This window comes from Lithobates pipiens, unplaced genomic scaffold (assembly GCF_037356315.1).
Source record: "Lithobates pipiens isolate NorthernLeopardFrog02 unplaced genomic scaffold, aLitPip1_a1.2 Scaffold_3, whole genome shotgun sequence".
In the NCBI taxonomy this organism is placed as follows: domain Eukaryota; kingdom Metazoa; phylum Chordata; class Amphibia; order Anura; family Ranidae; genus Lithobates; species Lithobates pipiens.
In genome coordinates, this window is record NW_027507790.1 from 281,421,479 (window position 1) to 281,443,974 (window position 22,496).

Below are 22,496 nucleotides of genomic sequence, written 5' to 3' on the forward strand. Positions count from 1 at the left end.
CCAGATCGTGTATTGGGGGATGTTCTGTATCATTCGCCCCCCAGATCGTGTATTGGGGGATGTTCTGTATCATTCGCCCCCCAGATCATGTATTGGGGGGATGTTCTGTATCATTCGCCCCCCAGATCGTGTATTGGGGATGTTCGGTATCATTCGCCCCCAGATCGTGTATTGGGGGATGTTCTGTATCATTGGCCCCCAGATCCTGTATTGGGGGATGTTCAGTATCATTGGCCCCCCAGATCATGTATTGGGGGCTGTTCTGTATCATTTGCCCCCCAGATTGTGTATTGGGGGGATGTTCTGTATCATTCGCCCCCCAGATCGTGTATTGGGGGATGTTCTGTATCATTCGCCCCCCAAATCGTGTATTGGGGGGTGTTCTGTATCATTCGCCCCCCAGATCATGTATTGGGGGATGTTCTGTATCATTCGCCCCCCCAGATTGTGTATTGGGGGTGTTCTGTATTATTTGCCCCCCCAGATCGTGTATTGGGGGGATGTTCTGTATCATTCGCCCCCCAGATCGTGTATTGGGGATGTTTTGTATTATTCGCCCCCCCCAGATCCTGTATTGGGGGATGTTCTATATCATTCGCCCCCAGATCATGTATTGGGGGGATGTTCTGTATCATTTGCCCCCAAGATCGTGTATTGGGGGGATGTTCTGTATCATTTGCCCCCCAGATCGTGTATTGGGGGATGTTCTGTATCATTCGCCCCCCAGATCGTGTATTGGGGGATGTTCTGTATCATTCGCCCCCCAGATCGTGTATTGGGGGATGTTCTGTATCATTCGCCCCCCAGATCATGTATTGGGGATGTTTTGTATTATTCACCCCCCCCAGATTGTGTATTGGGGGGATGTTCTGTATCATTCGCCCCCCAGATTGTGTATTGGGGGATGTTCTGTATCATTTGCCCCCCAGGTCGTGTATTGGGGGATGTTCTGTATCATTTGCCCCCCAGATCGTGTATTGGGGGGATGTTCTATATCATTCGCCCCCCAGATCGTGTATTGGGGGTGTTCTGTATTATTCGCCCCCCAAATCGTGTATTGGGGGGATGTTCTGTATCATTCGCCCCCTCAGATCGTGTATTGGGGGATGTTCTGTATTATTCGCCCCCCCCCAGATCGTGTATTGGGGGATGTTCTGTATCATTCGCCCCCCAGATCGTGTATTGGGGGATGTTCTGTATCATTCGCCCCCTAGATCGTGTATTGGGGGGATGTTCTGTATCATTCGCCCCCCCAGATTGTGTATTAGGGGATGTTCTGTATCATTCGCCCCCCAGATCGTGTATTGGGGGGGGTGTTCTGTATTATTCCTCCCCCCAGATTGTGTATTGGGGGATGTTCTGTATCATTAACCCCCCCCAGATTGTGTATTGGGGGGTTGTTCTGTATCATTTGCCCCCCCCCAGATTGTGTATTGGGGGTTGTTCTGTATTATTCGCCGCCCAGATTGTGTATTGGGGGATGTTCTGTATCATTAACCCCCCCCCCCAGATTGTGTATTGGGGGTTGTTCTGTATTATTCGCCGCCCAGATTGTGTATTGGGGGATGTTCTGTATCATTAACCCCCCCCCCCAGATTGTGTATTGGGGGGTTGTTCTGTATCATTTGCCCCCCCCCAGATTGTGTATTGGGGGTTGTTCTGTATTATTCGCCCCCCAGATTGTGTATTGGGGGGGATGTTCTGTATGGAGGGAGCGGCTGGAATGGAGGTGATGGTTGGTGAAAACCAAGAACAAATTGTGTGACTTTATCACGAGAAGAGAGAAGAGAGAAGACGACTACGATTGAAGATTGGAGGATTATCGGGGGCCGGCAGTAGAGCGTCCCTCCACCCGGGACCCCCGCCGGGGCGCTCGGACCTCCATGGGATGAATAATTCACCATTCAGAGTCAGACAAGCTGTAGTAATGTGATAAGTGCCGTCCCGGCTGAGCCCGGCAATCTATACAAACTATTTCAGCTTCACTGGAAGGTCAACCAGAGGGAAGCCGATTCACGAGCATCACATGAGCGTTACACAACACAGAAACTCCATTCATGGAAGTTCCGGCACAGAAATAGGAAGCCCTCCGGCACCAACGGGACCAGAATTGTTATCAGCTTGATGGCCGCCACCAAGAAGGTCCTTCATAGGTCACCGCCGAGGGAAGACGTACTAATCATGCCTCAGGAAAGTAGATGATTCCGGAGAATGGATTCCCTTCTGTGCTCAATGTACAAAGGAAGGACAAAGGATCTGAGGCCATTCCAAGAGGACCTGTCATTCCATCCTGAAAATTGACTTCAATCTCTTAATACTGAAAAATAAAAGCAGTGGCAGCTGGTACTCAAAATTTATGGGGGGGGGGGGGCGCAAACAAACTAAAAAATTCTGGGAAAAAACCCCCATCAAACACTGCCACTGTGCCAATCAGTCGCAGGCACTGTGCCATCAATCGCAGGCACTGTGCCATCAATTGCTGCCACTGTGCCCATCAAACTCAGCCACTGTGCCCATCAAACGCAACCACTGTGCCCATCAAACGCAACCACTGTGCCCATCAAACGCAGCCACTGTGCCCATCAATCGCAGCCACTGTGCCCATCAAACGCAGCCACTGTGCCCATCAATTGCTGCTACTGTGCCCATCAATCGCAGCCACTGTGCCCATCAATCGCAGCCACTGTGCCCATCAAACGCAGCCACTGTGCCCATCAAACTCAGCCACTGTGCCCATCAAATACAGCTACTGTGCCCATCAAACGCAGCCACTGTGCCCATCAATTGCCACCACTGTGCCCATCAAATACAGCTACTGTGCCCATCAAACGCAGCCACTGTGCCCATCAATTGCCACCACTGTGCCATCCCATCTAGACTTTTGACGAATCACAGTATTTACAGGGCGCGCCCTCCTCAATATATTATATTACTGTCCATCCTGCTGTATTGGCCTCTAGGGGCAGCATCGTCCATGTATCATGTCTCAGTATCCCAGGTCAGTCTTCAAAGCCTGTTGATCATTGTAACCCACCTTCATCAATTATCCCGGCAGCCAAGGCCCTCTTTGAGGCTCGCTTGCATAGCGTTATAACATCAGATGGTCCGGAGCCAAGCTTTTGTTCAGCCTTGATGGAGGATTGATCTCTTCTTTTAGATATGCTACAGAGCTTTGATGTGCAACTTGTTACATTCCTAAACTGGTGTCAGCCAAAAAGAGAAACTCCAGAAATATGATATTAAACCATGTTGCCTTCCAACAGCCCCAGTTTTCTTACCCCTGCTATAGAACAATGCTAAGTTGATACAGTTCAACACACGGGGCCGCTGATAAGGAAGTACAGCCAGCCCTCCTGTGCTGAACCCGGGCCCCGTCAGTTTAAAAGGAGTGGGGGCCAGGCACCTGCTGAGCAGGAGGGCCGGCTGTACTGTCTTATTGCAGACACCGATCCTCTTCTGTCTCCCCCCTGCAATGCTGCTAGCTTCTTTTCCTCCTTCTCCCTCCGGCTGCACTGCAGGCAGGGCCGGTGCTACAGCTAGGCAAACTAGGCAGCCGCCTAGGGCGCCCGGCCACTGGTGTTCCTTCTCTCTTCTCTCTGCAGCAAGCAACTAAGTCTCAGCATCAGCAGGCAGCCGCCACTCCATTCACAAATAGTGTCAGCGGCAGAAGACTGTGTCTGTGTCCTGACTCCCGAGTGAATGGAAGCAAGCAAACATTCATTGATGGGCGCTGATGAGGCTGCATTTGATGGGAGCTTCATTAAAAAGGTGGGATATACATGGGCAGGGAAAAGAGGGTGGAGGCGGGGGGGGGGGGGTCATCAAAATGAGGTTTCACCTAGGGTGTCAAAAATACTTGCACCAGCCCTGCACCAACCCCCCCCCCCCCCCATTCATACGCCTGACACTGGACACATTGAATATCTAAGGGTTTAATTAGAGCAATGAGGCTCCGATTGGCTTCAAAAAAGGGTGGGCTCGGGGCGCAGAGCGCTGCACCCTGAGCAGGGCCATCTTAAATATTGTTTGGACCCCAGGCAAACATTTTCTAGGGCCCTCCCGAATCCTCTTGTCAACTATTTTCAGGCTCAAGGGGCAGCTGATTTGGGCCCCACAGCAATGACCGGGCCCAGGGCAGCTGCCCCTTTTGCCCTGCCTTAAAGACGGCCCAGGCCCCCGAGCCCACCCAGTTGTGTGACAATAGCGAATTAATATGCGCTATTGTCTTCCGGATTCACCTTCTGGCCAATCAGGAAGCGGTTTCCTGAGACCCATTACCCAATTGGACCGAGAAGGAGGAATGAGGGAGGAGATGCAGGGGAAGCCGCCGTGAAGCTGAGGAGGAAGAGATGCAGGGCGAAGCGCTGCCCGCGTCCTAGATTGAAGGGGTATGTGCGGGGCTTTTGACCGGGGGGCCTGCGATGGGTGGATTGTTTGCCGCCCCCACCAAAAAAGATATACCACCAGCTGCCACTGGTCCAGGTCCCCCGTTTGCCCCTTTCCCCTGCAGCACTTCCGGCTTCCCTGCTCCCCCGCCCAGGCACAAAGGAAGATGTTTTAGGATGGAGAGCAGGGGGAAGGGGTCGGTAAATATGTAATTTACTGACCCCTTCCTTTCCTGAATGAATACAGCAAATAATCAGTACCAATCACCCCTGTGTCCATTCATCACTGAAGCACACTGTTTACTATGCTTCAGTTTGTGAAGGAGCAGCAAGCTTCACAGCGTTCCCCATTCAACAATCGGCGGTGCCGAGGCTGCAAAGAAAGGGATTGATAATTCGATATCCTCAGTCATTCGGCTGTATGCAAGCGAACGTCTGGAGCCGACAACATCCATTTCTTTTTACACTTTGTCCACACAGGCCGCAGTCGCCTTCCTTCCAGTAAGTAATATCATGTTTGACCCGCGAGTCCTCGCTGCCCGCGTCCTTGGAATTTGGCGTTCTCCCAGACCTCGCCAACTTTCCGCTCGGCTGCCTCTGTGCCGTACAGCAGAAGAGATATCGCTTAATTGCTGCAGTTTAATTAGAGTCTTTTCCCCCCAGAAGTCATCATTAAATATTAATGCCAAATTTTCTGCTTCTTTCTGCCAGTTTGCGGCGCCCGGGCCGAGCATGAGAAATGGGGATGGCGAGCGCTCGCTGTGCCGCGTGAAGTCATGCCATCGCCTTGTTTTAATTTACAACAGCTTAATATTCATTATATTTACGGGAAAGCTGCTTATGTGATCCCGATGTGATGATGTGATGTACGCGGAAGACCCCGACGGGTTCATAGAGCCTTCTGCCAGGTCAGCAGTAGTGACCCTCATAAAAAGAGCATTATTGTTCTGTATTTGGGGCTCAGTACCGGGGGGTCCATACATCGGGGGGACACAGAGGAAGCAACGCTTTTTGTACATCCCCCCGTAACAGTGGTACAAAGAAAGTCCACAAACAAAAGAACATCCAAAATAATGGAGGTCAACGTGTGCATCCCCCGAAGACAACTTTTGAATTTAAAAAAAATGGAAGCCGACTTTTGCACCCTAAAAAAAATGGAAGCCGACTTTTGCACCCTAAAAAAATGGAAGCCAACTTTTGAATTAAAAAAAAATGGAAGCCAACCTTTGCTTCCTAAAAATATTGAAGCCAACTTTTGCGCCCCAAAAAATGGAAGCCAACTTTTGCACCCTAAGGAAAATGGAAGCCAACTTTTGAATTTTAAAAAATGGAAGCCAACTTTTGAACCCCAAAAAATGGAATCCAACTTTTGCACCCCAAAATATGGAAGCCAATTTTTGCACCCCAAAAAATGGAAGCCAACTTTTGCATTTTAAAAAATAGAAGACAACTTTTGAATTTAAAAAAAATGGAAGCCGACTTTTGCACCCTAAAAAAATGGAAGCCAACTTTTGAATTAAAAAAAAATGGAAGCCAACTTTTGCATCCCAAAAATGGAAGCCAAAATTTTGCACCCCAAAAAATGGAAGCCAACCTTTGCTTCCTAAAAATATTGAAGCCAACTTTTGCGCCCCAAAAAATGGAAGCCAACTTTTGCACCCTAAAGAAAATGGAAGCCAACTTTTGAATTTTAAAAAATGGAAGCCAACTTTTGAACCCCAAAAAATGGAATCCAACTTTTGCACCCCAAAATATGGAAGCCAATTTTTGCACCCCAAAAAATGGAAGCCAACTTTTGCATTTTAAAAAATAGAAGACAACTTTTGAATTTAAAAAAAATGGAAGCCGACTTTTGCACCCTAAAAAAATGGAAGCCAACTTTTGAATTAAAAAAAAATGGAAGCCAACTTTTGCATCCCAAAAATGGAAGCCAAAATTTTGCACCCCAAAAAATGGAAGCCAACCTTTGCTTCCTAAAAATATTGAAGCCAACTTTTGCACCCCAAAAAATGGAAGCCAACTTTTGCACCCTAAGGAAAATGGAAGCCAACTTTTGAATTTTAAAAAATGGAAGCCAACTTTTGAACCCCAAAAAATGGAATCCAACTTTTGCACCCCAAAATATGGAAGCCAATTTTTGCACCCCAAAAAATGGAAGCCAACTTTTGCATTTTAAAAAATAGAAGACAACTTTTGAATTTAAAAAAAATGGAAGCCGACTTTTGCACCCTAAAAAAATGGAAGCCAACTTTTGAATTAAAAAAAAATGGAAGCCAACTTTTGCATCCCAAAAATGGAAGCCAAAATTTTGCACCCCAAAAAATGGAAGCCAACCTTTGCTTCCTAAAAATATTGAAGCCAACTTTTGAATTTTAAAAAATGGAAGCCAACTTTTGCACCCTAAAGAAAATGGAAGCCAACTTTTGAATTTTAAAAAATGGAAGCCAACTTTTGAACCCCAAAAAATGGAATCCAACTTTTGCACCCCAAAATATGGAAGCCAATTTTTGCACCCCAAAAAATGGAAGCCAACTTTTGCATTTTAAAAAATAGAAGACAACTTTTGAATTTAAAAAAAATGGAAGCCGACTTTTGCACCCTAAAAAAATGGAAGCCAACTTTTGAATTAAAAAAAAATGGAAGCCAACTTTTGCATCCCAAAAATGGAAGCCAAAATTTTGCACCCCAAAAAATGGAAGCCAACCTTTGCTTCCTAAAAATATTGAAGCCAACTTTTGCACCCCAAAAAATGGAAGCCAACTTTTGCACCCTAAGGAAAATGGAAGCCAACTTTTGAATTTTAAAAAATGGAAGCCAACTTTTGAACCCCAAAAAATGGAATCCAACTTTTGCACCCCAAAATATGGAAGCCAATTTTTGCACCCCAAAAAATGGAAGCCAACTTTTGCATTTTAAAAAATAGAAGACAACTTTTGAATTTAAAAAAAATGGAAGCCGACTTTTGCACCCTAAAAAAATGGAAGCCAACTTTTGAATTAAAAAAAAATGGAAGCCAACTTTTGCATCCCAAAAATGGAAGCCAAAATTTTGCACCCCAAAAAATGGAAGCCAACCTTTGCTTCCTAAAAATATTGAAGCCAACTTTTGCGCCCCAAAAAATGGAAGCCAACTTTTGCACCCTAAAGAAAATGGAAGCCAACTTTTGAATTTTAAAAAATGGAAGCCAACTTTTGAACCCCAAAAAATGGAATCCAACTTTTGCACCCCAAAATATGGAAGCCAATTTTTGCACCCCAAAAAATGGAAGCCAACTTTTGCATTTTAAAAAATAGAAGACAACTTTTGAATTTAAAAAAAATGGAAGCCGACTTTTGCACCCTAAAAAAATGGAAGCCAACTTTTGAATTAAAAAAAAATGGAAGCCAACTTTTGCATCCCAAAAATGGAAGCCAAAATTTTGCACCCCAAAAAATGGAAGACAACCTTTGCTTCCTAAAAATATTGAAGCCAACTTTTGCGCCCCAAAAAATGGAAGCCAACTTTTGCACCCTAAGGAAAATGGAAGCCAACTTTTGAATTTTAAAAAATGGAAGCCAACTTTTGAACCCCAAAAAATGGAATCCAACTTTTGCACCCCAAAATATGGAAGCCAATTTTTGCACCCCAAAAAATGGAAGCCAACTTTTGCATTTTAAAAAATAGAAGACAACTTTTGAATTTAAAAAAAATGGAAGCCGACTTTTGCACCCTAAAAAAATGGAAGCCAACTTTTGAATTAAAAAAAAATGGAAGCCAACTTTTGCATCCCAAAAATGGAAGCCAAAATTTTGCACCCCAAAAAATGGAAGCCAACCTTTGCTTCCTAAAAATATTGAAGCCAACTTTTGCGCCCCAAAAAATGGAAGCCAACTTTTGCACCCTAAAGAAAATGGAAGCCAACTTTTGAATTTTAAAAAAATGGAAGCCAACTTTTGAACCCCAAAAAATGGAATCCAACTTTTGCACCCCAAAATATGGAAGCCAATTTTTGCACCCCAAAAAATGGAAGCCGACTTTTAAATTTTAAAAAATGGAAGACAACTTTTGCATCCTTAAAAAATAAATGAAAGCTAACTTCTGCACCGCAAAAAATGGAAGCCAAATTTTGCACCCCAAAAAACATAAGTCAACTTTTGCATTTGCCATCGCCTGCCCCGTAAATAAGACCATCTTTGTGGTCTTTGGCGTCGGAGATGTTGGGTGTTCGCATTGTCTGGACGGCTGTTTTTATATTTGGTTTGCACCGAATACAACCAATGCATGCACATGATTGCGGCGCTGTAGAGCAGCATGTACAGCGTTATATCAGGAGGGGAGGAGGGGAACGATCCCTTCCGTGTGCGTTGCGTCCTTTCATATGAAAACACCAGAATAGAGGAATGTACCATTTGTGGCGGGGGACAGTCCTGCAATGTAATGGCTGTTGGAATGGTGCATTGAGGCTCCGAGGGGGGGGGGATGGATGGTACCACGTCACACCAACAGGGGGAAGTTGCCGCAGTGCAATTGTGTGGATAGACTCTAAACAAATACTGCATTTTTTAAATGAAACCATCATTAGTGCTTAAATTCTATTTGGTATCTCTGTCTCCTGTACAGCAGAGCTCAGACTGAAATATGGAGGAGAATCACCAAGAGCCAATGAGGTGTGCTGCATCATGGGCTTATAGGAGGAGAGAGCGCAAATGACTCATCAGGCTGCTCCTTTACTGTCCAATCACAGGCTGTGAGGGGCGGGGTGGTGACCAAGCTATATTGCTTGACTGCAGTAAAGAAATATCAGGTCATCAGCCTGGCTGCGCTCTCTGGTAGGGCACCTTTTTACATTCTATGGCAGCTTAAAGAGATTCCATATATAGATTTTTTGCCTCGATATAAAAGAAATCGTTGTCAGCTGGTCACCAACCTTCCAGCAAAGGCACGAGACGCCTGTGGGACGCATGTCATAAACCATCCACCATACTGAAAAGGTTCGTCCCCGGAGACGCCCGTCAGTCCGCCAGGAGGGGGATGTACCATTTGCGGCGGGGCACGGTCCTGCAATGAGTGCGGGTGAAGAGGTCCGGGGTCAGTAGGAAGTGACAGTCCTCTCCGCCGGGGGAGGGGGGGCAGCCCCTCAATGGACGCCTTCATAAACGCTCTCCAGTCCCCCCCGGCGCCGAGCCTCCTCATTGGAGGAGTTTTGGACGAGGAAGCGGAATCCGTAATTAGAAGCGCTCCTTTATTGTTGGATGTAATGAGTTGAAGGACGAGACGCTGATAAGACGTGTAATGAGACACATCAAACGGGAGCCGGGCTCAGAAGATCCGATTCATCCGAGACGCTTCCCCTCGCCTTTCATTCCACGCTCTTTCATTGCGATTCTTACTTTTCATCGAGCCGCGGAGTTGGGGGGGGGAGGGGAATGTCACAAACGCACATATGTAGATGCTGCGAGATGCGGATATCAAAGCAGAACAATCGATTTCCAGCATTGCTTGGATGTGTATTGGCAGAGCGCGCAGAGCGTGCAGAGCGGGGGAAGGGAACGTCTTCTAATGTAACACATCTCATTATATTAAAAAAGATACAAATGAAAGAATAACTTCCTATTCCTGATATTCCTGGAAGTCTCCTCCCCCCTGATATGTGTCGGCTGTCCCATGTACTGGTATGAGGAAGTCTCCTCCCCTGATATGTGTCGGCTGTCCCATGTACTGGTATGAGGAAGTCTCCTCCCCCTCCTCCCCTGATATGTGTCGGCTGTCCCATGTACTGGTATGAGGAAGTCTCCTCCCCCCTGATATGTGTCGGCTGTCCCATGTACTGGTATGAGGAAGTCTCCTCCCCTGATATGTGTCGGCTGTCCCATGTACTGGTATGAGGAAGTCTCCTCCCCTGATATGTGTCGGCTGTCCCATGTACTGGTATGAGGAAGTCTCCTCCCCTGATATGTGTCGGCTGTCCCATGTACTGGTATGAGGAAGTCTCCTCCCCTGATATGTGTCGGCTGTCCCATGTACTGGTATGAGGAAGTCTCCTCCCCTGATATGTGTCGGCTGTCTCATATACTGGTATAAGGAAGTCCCCTCCCCCTCCCCCCCTGATATGTGTCGGCTGTCCCATGTACTGGTATGAGGAAGTCTTCTCTTTGTATCGCTGCCTTTGTGTGAAATCCCCAGTGATCCTGCCACTAAGCAGGAGGGAGCACAGCATGGTCAGTTCTCTCGCTGTCTGCGCCTGCTCTCCTCCAATGATCAAACTTGTCCTGACATGCGCCCCCCCCCCCCTCTTCTCCCCACACAGCCATTCACTGGGAAGATGGGTGTGCTGCTGTTTCTCCTCCCCCCAGCTCTCATGCAGCTGAGAACAGAGGGAATGTGATCACTTATTAAAAAAAAGGGGGAAAAAAAGTATTTATAATGTGTTTTTTTTTAATCTATTTATTTGTTCCCACTCAGTGATATTTGTTAATATGGATCTCAACAAACTCCACTCCATTGGCCTCCGTGATTCGGCTCTTTCCTGGTTCTTCTCCTTCCTATCTCAGTGCACTTTCAGTGTCAGATAAAACAACACCTCCTCCTCCGCTCCTCCTCCTCCTCCTGCTCCTCCTCCTCCTCCGCTCCTCCTCCTCCTCCTGCTCTGCTCCTCCTCTGCTCCTCCTCCTCCTGCTCCTCCTGCTCCGCTCCTCCTCTGCTCCTCCTCCTCCTGCTCCTCCTCCTCCTCTGCTACTCCTTCTCCTCCGCTCCTCCTCCTCCTCCGCTCCTCCTCCTCCTCCGCTCCTCCTCTGCTCCTCCTCCTCCTCTGCTCCTCCTCCTCCTCCGCTCCTCCTCCTCCGCTCCTCCTCCTTCTCTGCTCCTCCTCCTCCTCCGCTCCTCCTCCTCCTCTGCTCCTCCTCCTCCTCCGCTCCTCCTCCTCTTCCTGCTCCGCTCCTCCTCCTCCGCCGCTCCTCCTCCTCCTGATCGACATATCGCTATGGTGTTCACAAACTGAGCTTGTTATATTTCCTCCTCTCCCCCCCCATGATTTTACCATTGAGATCCCCAGTCCATCAGTCCCCCCCCCCCCCACACATGCCAGGGTGTTCGGTGTAATCCTTGACTCTGACCTCTCCTTCTCCCCACATCCAATCACTGGCCTCCTCGCCGCCACCACCTTAACCTCCGCAACATCTCCAGAATTCGCCACTTCCTGACCAATAGCATACTGTAGAAGGCCACATCAGCCACGTCGGCGGTAGAGCGAGGACTTTATCAGACGGAAGGGACGGTCGCACTGCGGGACTCCAATGTTTTCTTGATGTCCTCATTATTGTCAGAAATTTGCCAGACAGACAGGAAAAGCAGTTGACGCGTTTCACAAGCCGCTTTGCAAGTGCAGTTGCTCCAGAGCTCAGCCAATGAGGGGAACCTCTCCAGACTTACATCATCCAATCACGTGCAAACAAAAATGCTTTTTTTTTTTTTTACATTTTCCTTGCACGTGATTGGCTATTCTTTGCACTTTTGCTCGTTTCCTAAGTTCTGGAGCCCCTGCACTCTATTCTCCTTTAGTAAATCATCCCCGTTTTTTTTTTTAGGATGGAGGATGAAATAAAATTAGATCTGAGAATCGGACCCTCCCCTCCCCCCCCCCCCCCCCCCCACCTGGGATCGGGAAGGGATGGTTGCCCCCTCCATGGTCCTGTTTTATCTTTCGTTTTCCTGATTGGTGTGATTGTCAGTCTGTAGGTGTATGCACCCCATGCAATCATCAGATTTTACAATCGGAAGTGAATACAAAGTGGCGACAGAAATGTAGCGAATCGGAAAAGAAATCTCCGAACTGTATGAAGAGAATTCCTGAGGTTTTTGCGGGAGAACACAGCTCCGCCCATGAAGCGGCGGCCGCGGACGAAGCGGTGACGAGCGCGCTTTAAATCCTGAAGCCGCTTTTGCGTCCGGCGCCTCGCGCTGATAATCACGACGAGGCCTCGGGACGGAATGATATCAATTATTGAGGAATAAAAGGAAATCGCGTGGAGATGAGATCGCTCTGACGAATAATAAAACGATCCATTTCTTCTCCTTCTACGCGAGAATCTCCCATCCGCACCGGGGGAGGAGCAAAAGTCCAAAAACGCAGCCATTGGAATCAATGATGAAAAAAAAAAAACGCACCGCGCTTTGAGTCCATTTTTCACAGGTGCGAGCAACCCTAGAAACGCCGCAAAATCGCACGTTTTCTACCACGATTGTGCTACAGAGCCGCGTGAAAGGGCCCTAAGGTTCCACTTTAACTGAAGAAGCTGATTGGCTCCCATGCACAGCCGCACGAGATTCTGCCCTCTCCAGTCACTCCCCCTCCCATTCCCCTTCCCCCCATACGTCTACATGAGCGCAAATGTAGGCGTGTCTAACGATTGCAGTCACTAGACTTATATAGCCGATCGTACCCCACAGCTTACCATATATCGGAGGCAACCCCCCACTTGTTAGTAATTGTATATGTATTGTAAATGGCGGGCGCATAGTAAATTCCGTGTCCAAAACGCATTGGTGTGCTTATGCTTTTTTAGGCAATAAAACGCGTGTATCAGTACAATGCCAGCCGCTGATAGCGAACAAAGAGGAGCCACAGCAGAACCCCCCGAAACATCGAACAATCTGCTACAATGCGATCCAAGATAAACAGACTCAGAATAAACAGGGTGCATGTCACCCGATCCCCCGCTGGTGCCCCTCCCCCTCCCGCTGTCCGCCTTCCGTATCAGTCACGTCATTCCTCCACCTTCTGTATATCTTGTGCAATGTGTTGCGATATTGACGGACAAGAAATGATGTATTTTATGCTGATTGGTCGCTCAGTGACTCCTCCCTCTAATCTCCTCCAATGTTCTCTCTTCTCTTCCAGTCTTTCCATTACGCATCTCTGAGGGTAAAAACCAAAAAAAGATCAAAAGGTAAAAACTCTGAAAACTTCTAATGACGTTCTCACCATTGCATGCGATTAGACGGGTGCGATTCATTCCGTTCCGAATTAATTTTTTTTTATTTTATTTTCTTTACGAATTTAAAAAAAAAAAATTAATTAATTCGGAAATATCCAAAATTAACGAAAACCCATTTTAGCAAATTTTTCTAAATATTAGTAAATTTGAATATTCAGAAAATCGCAAATATGAAAATTCGGAAATTAGAACAAAAATTCAAAAGAACGAAAATCCAAAAATAAGAAGGAAAATTCGAAAAAAAACTTGAAAAATAAAAAAAATCTGAAATAATAACTAATAATAATGTAACTATTACTAACTATTAAATTATAGGTATTGGAATTTCCTTTCAAATTGTAATTAAATAACTATAATTATAGATTTTTTTTATTATTATTAAATAATAATAATAAAACTATAATAAACTATAAACTATTAAATTATAGGTATTGGAATTTCCTTTCAAATTGTAATTAAATAACTATAATTATAGATTTTTTTTATTATTATTAAATAATAATAATAAAACTATAATAAACTATTAACTATTAAATTATAGGTATTGGAATTTCCTTTCAAATTGTAATTAAATAACTATAATTATTGATTTTTTTATTATTATTAAATAATAATAAAACTATAATAAACTATAAACTATTAAATTATAGGTATTGGAATTTCCTTTCAAATTGTAATTAAATAACTATAATTATTGATTTTTTTATTATTATTAAATAATAATAATAAAACTATAATAAACTATAAACTATTAAATTATAGGTATTGGAATTTCCTTTAAAATTGTAAATAAATAACTATAATTATTGATTTTTTTATTATTATTAAATAATAATAATAAAACTATAATAAACTATAAACTATTAAATTATAGGTATTGGAATTTCCTTTCAAATTGTAAATAAATAACTATAATTATTGATTTTTTTATTATTATTACATAATAATAATAAAACTATAAACTATTAAATTATAGGTATTGGAATTCAAATTATAATTAAATTAATAACTATAATTATAGGTTTCTTCTTCTTATTAAATAATAATAAAAAATTATAATAAACTATAAACAATTACATTTATAGGTATTGGAATTTCCTTTCAAATTTGGATGTTAGTGAATGTAACGAATACGAATTTATCCAAAATAACGAATGCCGCATCTAAACGAATGGAATGTAATGAATTAATAATAATAAATAATAATAATAATAAAAACGTTTTATTATTATTATTTATTAATTCGTTCCATTTGTTTCGAAGCGGAATTCGTTATTTCGAATAATTCGTATTTGTTACGTTCACTAACAGACAAATTTGAAAAGAAATTCCAATATCTATAAATAAATAGTTATTATTAGTTCGTTATTATTTAGAATTTTCGGATTTTCGTTCTTTTCAATTTTCAGATTTTCTATCAAAATTTTTGGATTATCGGGTTATTCACATTTACAAATTTTCGGATTTCTGGATTTTCAAATTTCTGAATTTCCAGATTTTAGATTTTACGAAATTGACCCCAAAAGAAAAAAGAAACGATAACGAACGCATTTTTCGGCAGCTACAATGCTGGGGGTCACAGCGCGCTAAAATCACACGAAAAAAAAGTTACCGTTCCAATCTATGAAACTCTTCATCACTGCGCTGCGTGAGGGGGGGGCGGAGCCTCGAGTTGGTGGGAAAAATTCCGCTTGCTGCTTTTTGTTAATTTTGGTAAAAAAGGCGAATTACGTTTTAGACAATGGAAACGCAACGTGCATTTCCATCAAACCGTTTCTCGAGTCACGTGACCATATTTCCAACAAAACCCCCCTCCCCCCCCCCCCCAGCATATAGAGAGAGGAAAGGATGAACATGAGAACGAAGACATGTAATAAACACGCAAGTCACATTTGAATGCATTCCATTAAACACGGAATTTTGGTCGGAAAAAGCTCTGATGGTTTTCCCGTCGGAATTCGGCTCAAGCTGTCTTGCCTACACACGGTCGCACCAAATTTCCAACCGCCAAGAACGCGGCGACGTACAACACATACGACGGGACTAGATAAAGGAAGTTCAATACCCAGTAGCCGATGTCTTCCGTCTCGTAGTTGAATCTGAGTTTTTGCGCGTCGGAGTTGCGTACACGCGATCGGAATTTCCAATAGAAAGTTTTTCCGTTGAGAACGCGCTCTCAAATTTTGGCTGGCGGGAATTCGGACAGCTAATTTCCGATGGAGCGCGCACACACGGTCGCATTTTCCGATGAAAAGCTCTCATCTGTCTTTTGCTGGCCGAAATTGCGATTGTGTGTGTACGCGGCATTTTACACGTTAAGCAAAACACGTGGACTTTCTAACACATCGGTGGGAATGGGCCGTATTAAGGGTTTCTTATAGTTTATCAAACAATCGGGTATTATATTATGTCTTTGGGAATTATTGAAGTATATTTATTTCCCCAAAAAATTGCGTTTGAGATAAAATGTACATCACCCTACTATGGGTGGTTATACGGGTACGTCGCCCTACTATGGCTGGTTATACGGGTACGTCGCCCTACTATGGCTGGTTATACGGGTACGTCGCCCTACTATGGGTGGTTATACGGGTACGTCACCCTACTATGGCTGGTTATACGGGTACGTCGCCCTACTATGGGTGGTTATATGGGTACGTTGCCCTACTATGGCTGGTTATACGGGTACGTCACCCAACTATGGGTGGTTATACGGGTACGTCGCCCTACTATGGGTGGTTATACGGGTACGTCACCCAACTATGGGTGGTTATACGGGTACGTCACCCAACTATGGGTGGTTATACGGGTACGTCGCCCTACTATGGGTGGTTATACGGGTACGCCACCCTACTATGGCTGGTTATACGGGTACGCCGCCCTACTATGGGTGGTTATACGGGTACGTCGCCCTACTATGGGTGATTATACGGGTACGTCACCCTACTATGGCTGGTTATACGGGTATGTCACCCAACTATGGGTGGTTATACGGGTACGCCGCCCTACTATGGGTGGTTATACGGGTACGTCACCCTACTATGGGTGGTTATACGGGTACGTCGCCCTACTATGGGTGGTTATACGGGTACGTCACCCTACTATGGGTGGTTATACGGGTACGTCGCCCTACTATGGGTGGTTATACGGGTACGCCACCCTACTATGGGTGGTTATACGGGTACGTCGCCCTACTATGGGTGGTTATACGGGTACGTCACCCTACTATGGCTGGTTATACGGGTACGTCGCCCTACTATGGGTGGTTATATGGGTACGTTGCCCTACTATGGCTGGTTATACGGGTACGTCACCCAACTATGGGTGGTTATACGGGTACGTCGCCCTACTATGGGTGGTTATACGGGTACGTCACCCAACTATGGGTGGTTATACGGGTACGTCACCCAACTATGGCTGGTTATACGGGTACGTCGCCCTACTATGGGTGGTTATATGGGTACGTTGCCCTACTATGGCTGGTTATACGGGTACGTCACCCAACTATGGGTGGTTATACGGGTACGCCGCCCTACTATGGGTGGTTATATGGGTACGTTGCCCTACTATGGGTGGTTATACGGGTATGTCACCCAACTATGGGTGGTTATACGGGTACGCCGCCCTACTATGGGTGGTTATACGGGTACGTCGCCCTACTATGGGTGGTTATACGGGTACGTCGCCCTACTATGGGTGGTTATACGGGTACGCCACCCTACTATGGCTGGTTATACGGGTACGCCGCCCTACTATGGGTGGTTATACGGGTACGTCGCCCTACTATGGGTGATTATACGGGTACGTCACCCTACTATGGGTGATTATACGGGTACGTCACCCAACTATGGGTGGTTATACGGGTACGCCGCCCTACTATGGGTGGTTATACGGGTACGTCACCCAACTATGGGTGGTTATACTTGTACATTGCCCAACTTTGTGCATTATTAAAGTATATTTTGGAAAGTGTAAATTGCGTTTGAAAAACCACTGTGCAAATATCGCGTGGCATAAAAAATTGCAACACCCACCATTATATTCTCTAGGGCCTCGGCTTTAAAAAAAAATAAACATATAATGTTTGGGGGGTTGTAAGTAATTTTCTAGCGTTGGTCATCCGCTTGTTCAGGGGGTATCAGCAGACAGATCTGATTGGATGGATCCGCTGCATCTGAAAGGGGCCTATTACATCGCTCTATTGATAAACCAATCACAGCCACAGAAGGGATATTCCGTCCATCGCTGACAAATGAGAACGGAGACTTTTTTTTTTCTGAACAAACATTTTACCAAAAAAAAAAAAAGTTTGTTCCGTTTTTTTTTGTGCAGAAAAGGAAACAAAGTTGCTTCTCTCTTTTCTGCGAGCCGTTAACCCCTTCAAGTCTCGGGTGACAACGCTGCTGTATGATTTCAGTGTTGTCACCCTATCACAGGAAGGGGAGAAATAACAGCCTCACTGGCGGGATCAACAGGGAATAAAAACATGTTACCGAGGGAACCCAGAAAACAAGAACCCCGAGTGTCACCCCTGACAGCCGGCGCCATACAAGTCCGATTTCTTTCTCCTAATAACTGATAGTAAAAGGAGGAGATTCGCCATCAGAGCCGACATTTTCTCTCTTCTCTGTGGCAGGAAATTCGCTGACCAGCGGGAGCCGGCGGAGGATTTCCTGCAAGGATCTCGGCCACGGGGACTGCGAGGGATGGCTGTGGAAAAAGAAGGACGCCAAGGGGTATTTCACCCAGAAGTGGAAGAAGTATTGGTTCATCCTGAAGGACTCCGCCCTCTACTGGTACACCAATCAAAACGTGAGTCACAATGCATGTGACTGGGGGGAGGGGGGCTCTATTGTGGGGTTCAAGGGGATGGAGGAGGCGATACAACCCCCCCTCCCCTCCCCCCGCACTGCCTGAAGTGTCATCATGCCAAACAGGAATGCTACTATGAATGAGCCCATGGAGAGACACAAAGGAACATTGTTTATAAACATTGATCAGATGGGAGATAGACACAAAGTAACTCCAAGCAAGGATTGTTTGCTGCATGATACCACAGACAGTGTGCCCCAACTGCATCCCCCGTCACTCTAAAACATAGGGATCCTTCCCTCTGACACATAGGGATCACTCCCTCTGACACGTAGGGATCACTCCCTCTGACAAGTAGGGATCACTCCCTCTCACTCCCTCTTACACGTAGGGATCACTCCCTCTGACACATATGGATTCTTCCCTCTGACACGTAGGGATCCTTCTCTCTGACAAGTAGGGATCACTCCCTCTGACACGTAGGGATAACTTCCTCTGACAGATAGGGATCACTCCCTCTGACAGATAGGGATCACTCCCTCTGACACGTAGGGATCCTTCCTTCTGACACGTAGGGATCACTCCCTCTGACACGTAGGGATCCTTCCTTCTGACACGTAGGGATCACTCCCTCTGACAGATAGGGATCACTCCCTCTGACACGTAGGGATTCTTCCCTCTGACACGTAGGGATCCTTCTCTCTGACAAGTAGGGATCACTCCCTCTGACACGTAGGGATAACTCCCTCTGACACGTAGGGATCCTTCCCTCTGACACGTAGGGATCCTTCCCTCTGACACGTAGGGATCCTTCCCTCTGACATGTAGGGATCACTCCCTCTGACAGATAGGGATCACTCCCTCTGACAGATAGGGATCACTCCCTCTGACACGTAGGGATCCTTCCCTCTGATACGTAGGGATCCTTCCCTCTGACACGTAGGGATCACTCCCTCTGACAGATAAGGATCACTCCCTCTGACAGATAGGGATCACTCCCTCTGACACGTAGGGATCCTTCCCTCTGACACGTAGGGATCCTTCCCTCTGACATGTAGGGATCACTCCCTCTGACAGATAGGGATCACTCCCTCTGACAGATAGGGATCACTCCCTCTGACATGTAGGGATCACTCCCTCTGACATGTAGGGATCACTCCCTCTGACACGTAGGGATCACTCCCTCTGACAGATAGGGATCACTCCCTCTGACATGTAGGGATCACTCCCTCTGACAGATAGGGATCACTCCCTCTGACAGATAGGGATCACTCCCTCTGATACGTAGGGATCCTTCCCTCTGACACGTAGGGATCACTCCCTCTGACACGTAGGGATCACTCCCTCTGACAGATAAGGATCACTCCCTCTGACAGATAGGGATCACTCCCTCTGACACGTAGGGATCCTTCCCTCTGACACGTAGAGATCCTTCCCTCTGACATGTAGGGATCACTCCCTCTGACAGATAGGGATCACTCCCTCTGACAGATAGGGATCACTCCCTCTGACATGTAGGGATCACTCCCTCTGACATGTAGGGATCACTCCCTCTGACACGTAGGGATCACTCCCTCTGACAGGTAGGGATCCTTCCCTCTGACACGTAGGGATCACTCCCTCTGACACATAGGGATCACTCCCTCTGACATGTAGGGATCACTCCCTCTGACATGTAGGGATCACTCCCTCTGACACGTAGGGATCACTCCCTCTGACACATAGGGATCACTCCCTCTGACATGTAGGGATCACTCCCTCTGACATGTAGGGATCACTCCCTCTGACACGTAGGGATCACTCCCTCTGACAGGTAGGGATCCTTCCCTCTGACACGTAGGGATCACTCCCTCTGACACGTAGGGATCCTTCCCTCTGACACGTAGGGGTCACTCCCTCTGACAGGTAGGGATCCTTCCCTCTGACACGTAGGGATCACTCCCTCTGACACGTAGGGATCACTCCCTCTGACACGTAGGGATCCTTCCCTCTGACACGTAGGGGTCACTCCCTCTGACACGTAGGGATCCTTCCCTCTGACACGTAGGGATCCTTCCCTCTGACACGTAGGGATCCTTCCCTCTGACACGTAGGGATCCTTCCCTCTGACACGTAGGGATCACTCCCTCTGACACGTAGGGATCCTTCCCTCTGATACGTAGGGATCCTTCCCTCTGACACGTAGGGATCACTCCCTCTGACACATAGGGATCACTCCCTCTGACACGTAGGGATCCTTCCCTCTGACACGTAGGGATCCTTCCCTCTGACATGTAGGGATCACTCCCTCTGACAGATAGGGATCACTCCCTCTGACAGATAGGGATCACTCCCTCTGACAGGTAGGGATCACTCCCTCTGACACGTAGGGATCACTCCCTCTGACACATAGGGATCACTCCCTCTGACACGTAGGGATCACTCCCTCCATGGATGGGAGAAGTGACGATCTCTTTCCTATTTCCAGGATGAGAAGGCGGAGGGGTTCATCAGCCTCCCGGAGTTCAGGATCGATCGCGCCATCGAATGTCGGAGGAAACAGTAAGTAGAAGGAGGAGTTTCCATCCATTATATAATCCTATCATAGAGATGACCTGATTATATATATTCACTGAGATGAGATAACGATCTTCCACCTCTTCCATCTCCACACTGACAGGTGAAAGCTCCGCCTCCTGTCCAGCCGATGTGACAGGGCTGGGGGTGTGGCCTCTGTCATTTAGCAGGGCTGGGGGTGTGGCCTCTGTCATTCAGCGGGGCTGGGGGTGTGGCCTCTGTCTTTCAGCAGGGCTGGGGGTGTGGCCTCTGTCATTCAGCAGGGCTGGGGGTGTGGCCTCTGTCATTGGGTGGAGTGATAGTATCATTTTATCCATACATTGTAACATTCCATTTCTGGTGTTGATGGGACAGCCAATCACATGTTGATCTGTAGAATCATTGCCCCGCCCCCTCGGAACGTTTCCTTTGAAGTGATGAAATGAGGAATATTTTGTGTTTTCTCCGCAGCGCCTTCAAAGCGTGTCACCCGAAAATCAAGAGCTTCTTCTTTGCCACGGACTGCCTGGAGGAGATGAACAGGTAGGAGGAGAGGAGTGATCATCCATCGATGCTCGGTGTGTGTTCCGACAGCGATCTATTGTGGGGGGGGAGGGGAGGTCTGTGCCCATCCCCCGTCTATAGAAGTTTCTACTAACATTTCTGTGTCCTGAGACCATCAGTCTACTGCAGGCAGGAGGGGTCATTTCCTCAGTCTCCCCTCCCCCAGTGATCAGACTGTACATTGTAACTTTGTAGAAGGGGGAGGAGTCATTTCCTCAGTCTCCCCTCCCCCAGTGATCAGACTGTACATTGTAACTTTGTAGAAGGGGGAGGAGTCATTTCCTCAGTCTCCCCCTCCCCCAGTGATCAGACTGTACATTGTAACTTTGTAGAAGGGGGAGGAGTCATTTCCTCAGTCTCCCCTCCCCCAGTGATCAGACTGTACATTGTAACTTTGTAGAAGGGGGAGGAGTCATTTCCTTAGTCTCCTCCCCCAGTGATCAGACTGTACATTGTAACTTTGTAGAAGGGGGAGGGGTCATTATTTTGTGAGATGCTGTATAATTTAATAGTTATTAATACGTTGTTATAATTAGTTTTTATTTTAGATTTTACATTTTTGGGATTTAAAAATTTCCAAATTTTTCAAATATTCGGAGCAAATTGTTAAAAGGGTTTTTGTTAATTTGGATATTACTGAATTAATGAATTTGTCTAAATAATTACAGCGCACTTTGTATGGAATGATGTCATACTGGCGCACTATGACACGAGCCCCCATGGGATTTTACCTCCCTGTAAATGATGAGAAGGTTGCGGAGTTTCCATCTTCTGGGGTTCGGTGATGTTGGTGGCGCCATGTGACATGCTTATCTCCTGAGGCTGCTGTGAGCTGCACTGCGCCCGGCCATCAGTCTCCATAATGATGTCACAGCTCCGTCTGCCGCTTTCCTTCGGACTATCACTTTAGAATGTGGGACAAAGTCACAGTTTGTGTTTTCCGTTGTCCCTCCCCCGATCTTCTGTCCCGCTCCTCCCTCACATGGAGTCGCAGTTCGTAGAACGTTGGGACGTCTCTCGTTATTTAGCTGCGGCTCGGATCGGGAGAGGATGGCGCCCCCACTGTTTGAAATCCTCCGCCAGCGATGCCCTGCGTGCTTCTCGGTCACAGACTTCATCCTGCAAAATTAATGTGTTTAATGTGCTTCGTCAGATCACAGCCACATGTATGGCGATAAATAATTCACCGCCGCGCCAAGTGCGCCTTTCCTCCCCGCCAGCTCTGTTC

The 22,496-nt window shown here is 46.4% G+C and overlaps 1 protein-coding gene across 2 annotated transcripts in view; it reads left to right on the forward strand.

The window, feature by feature from the left end:
• Positions 1-22,496, forward strand: part of LOC143941166 (connector enhancer of kinase suppressor of ras 2-like) — an 85,563-nt gene that overhangs the window by 20,423 nt on the left and 42,644 nt on the right. For both annotated transcript variants that reach the window (XM_077463190.1, XM_077463191.1), the window contains exons 3-6: positions 13,261-13,309; positions 17,994-18,169; positions 20,637-20,710; positions 21,176-21,247. In XM_077463190.1, the coding sequence (XP_077319316.1) occupies positions 13,261-13,309; positions 17,994-18,169; positions 20,637-20,710; positions 21,176-21,247 (371 nt within the window). The remainder of the gene's footprint in view (positions 1-13,260; positions 13,310-17,993; positions 18,170-20,636; positions 20,711-21,175; positions 21,248-22,496) is intronic.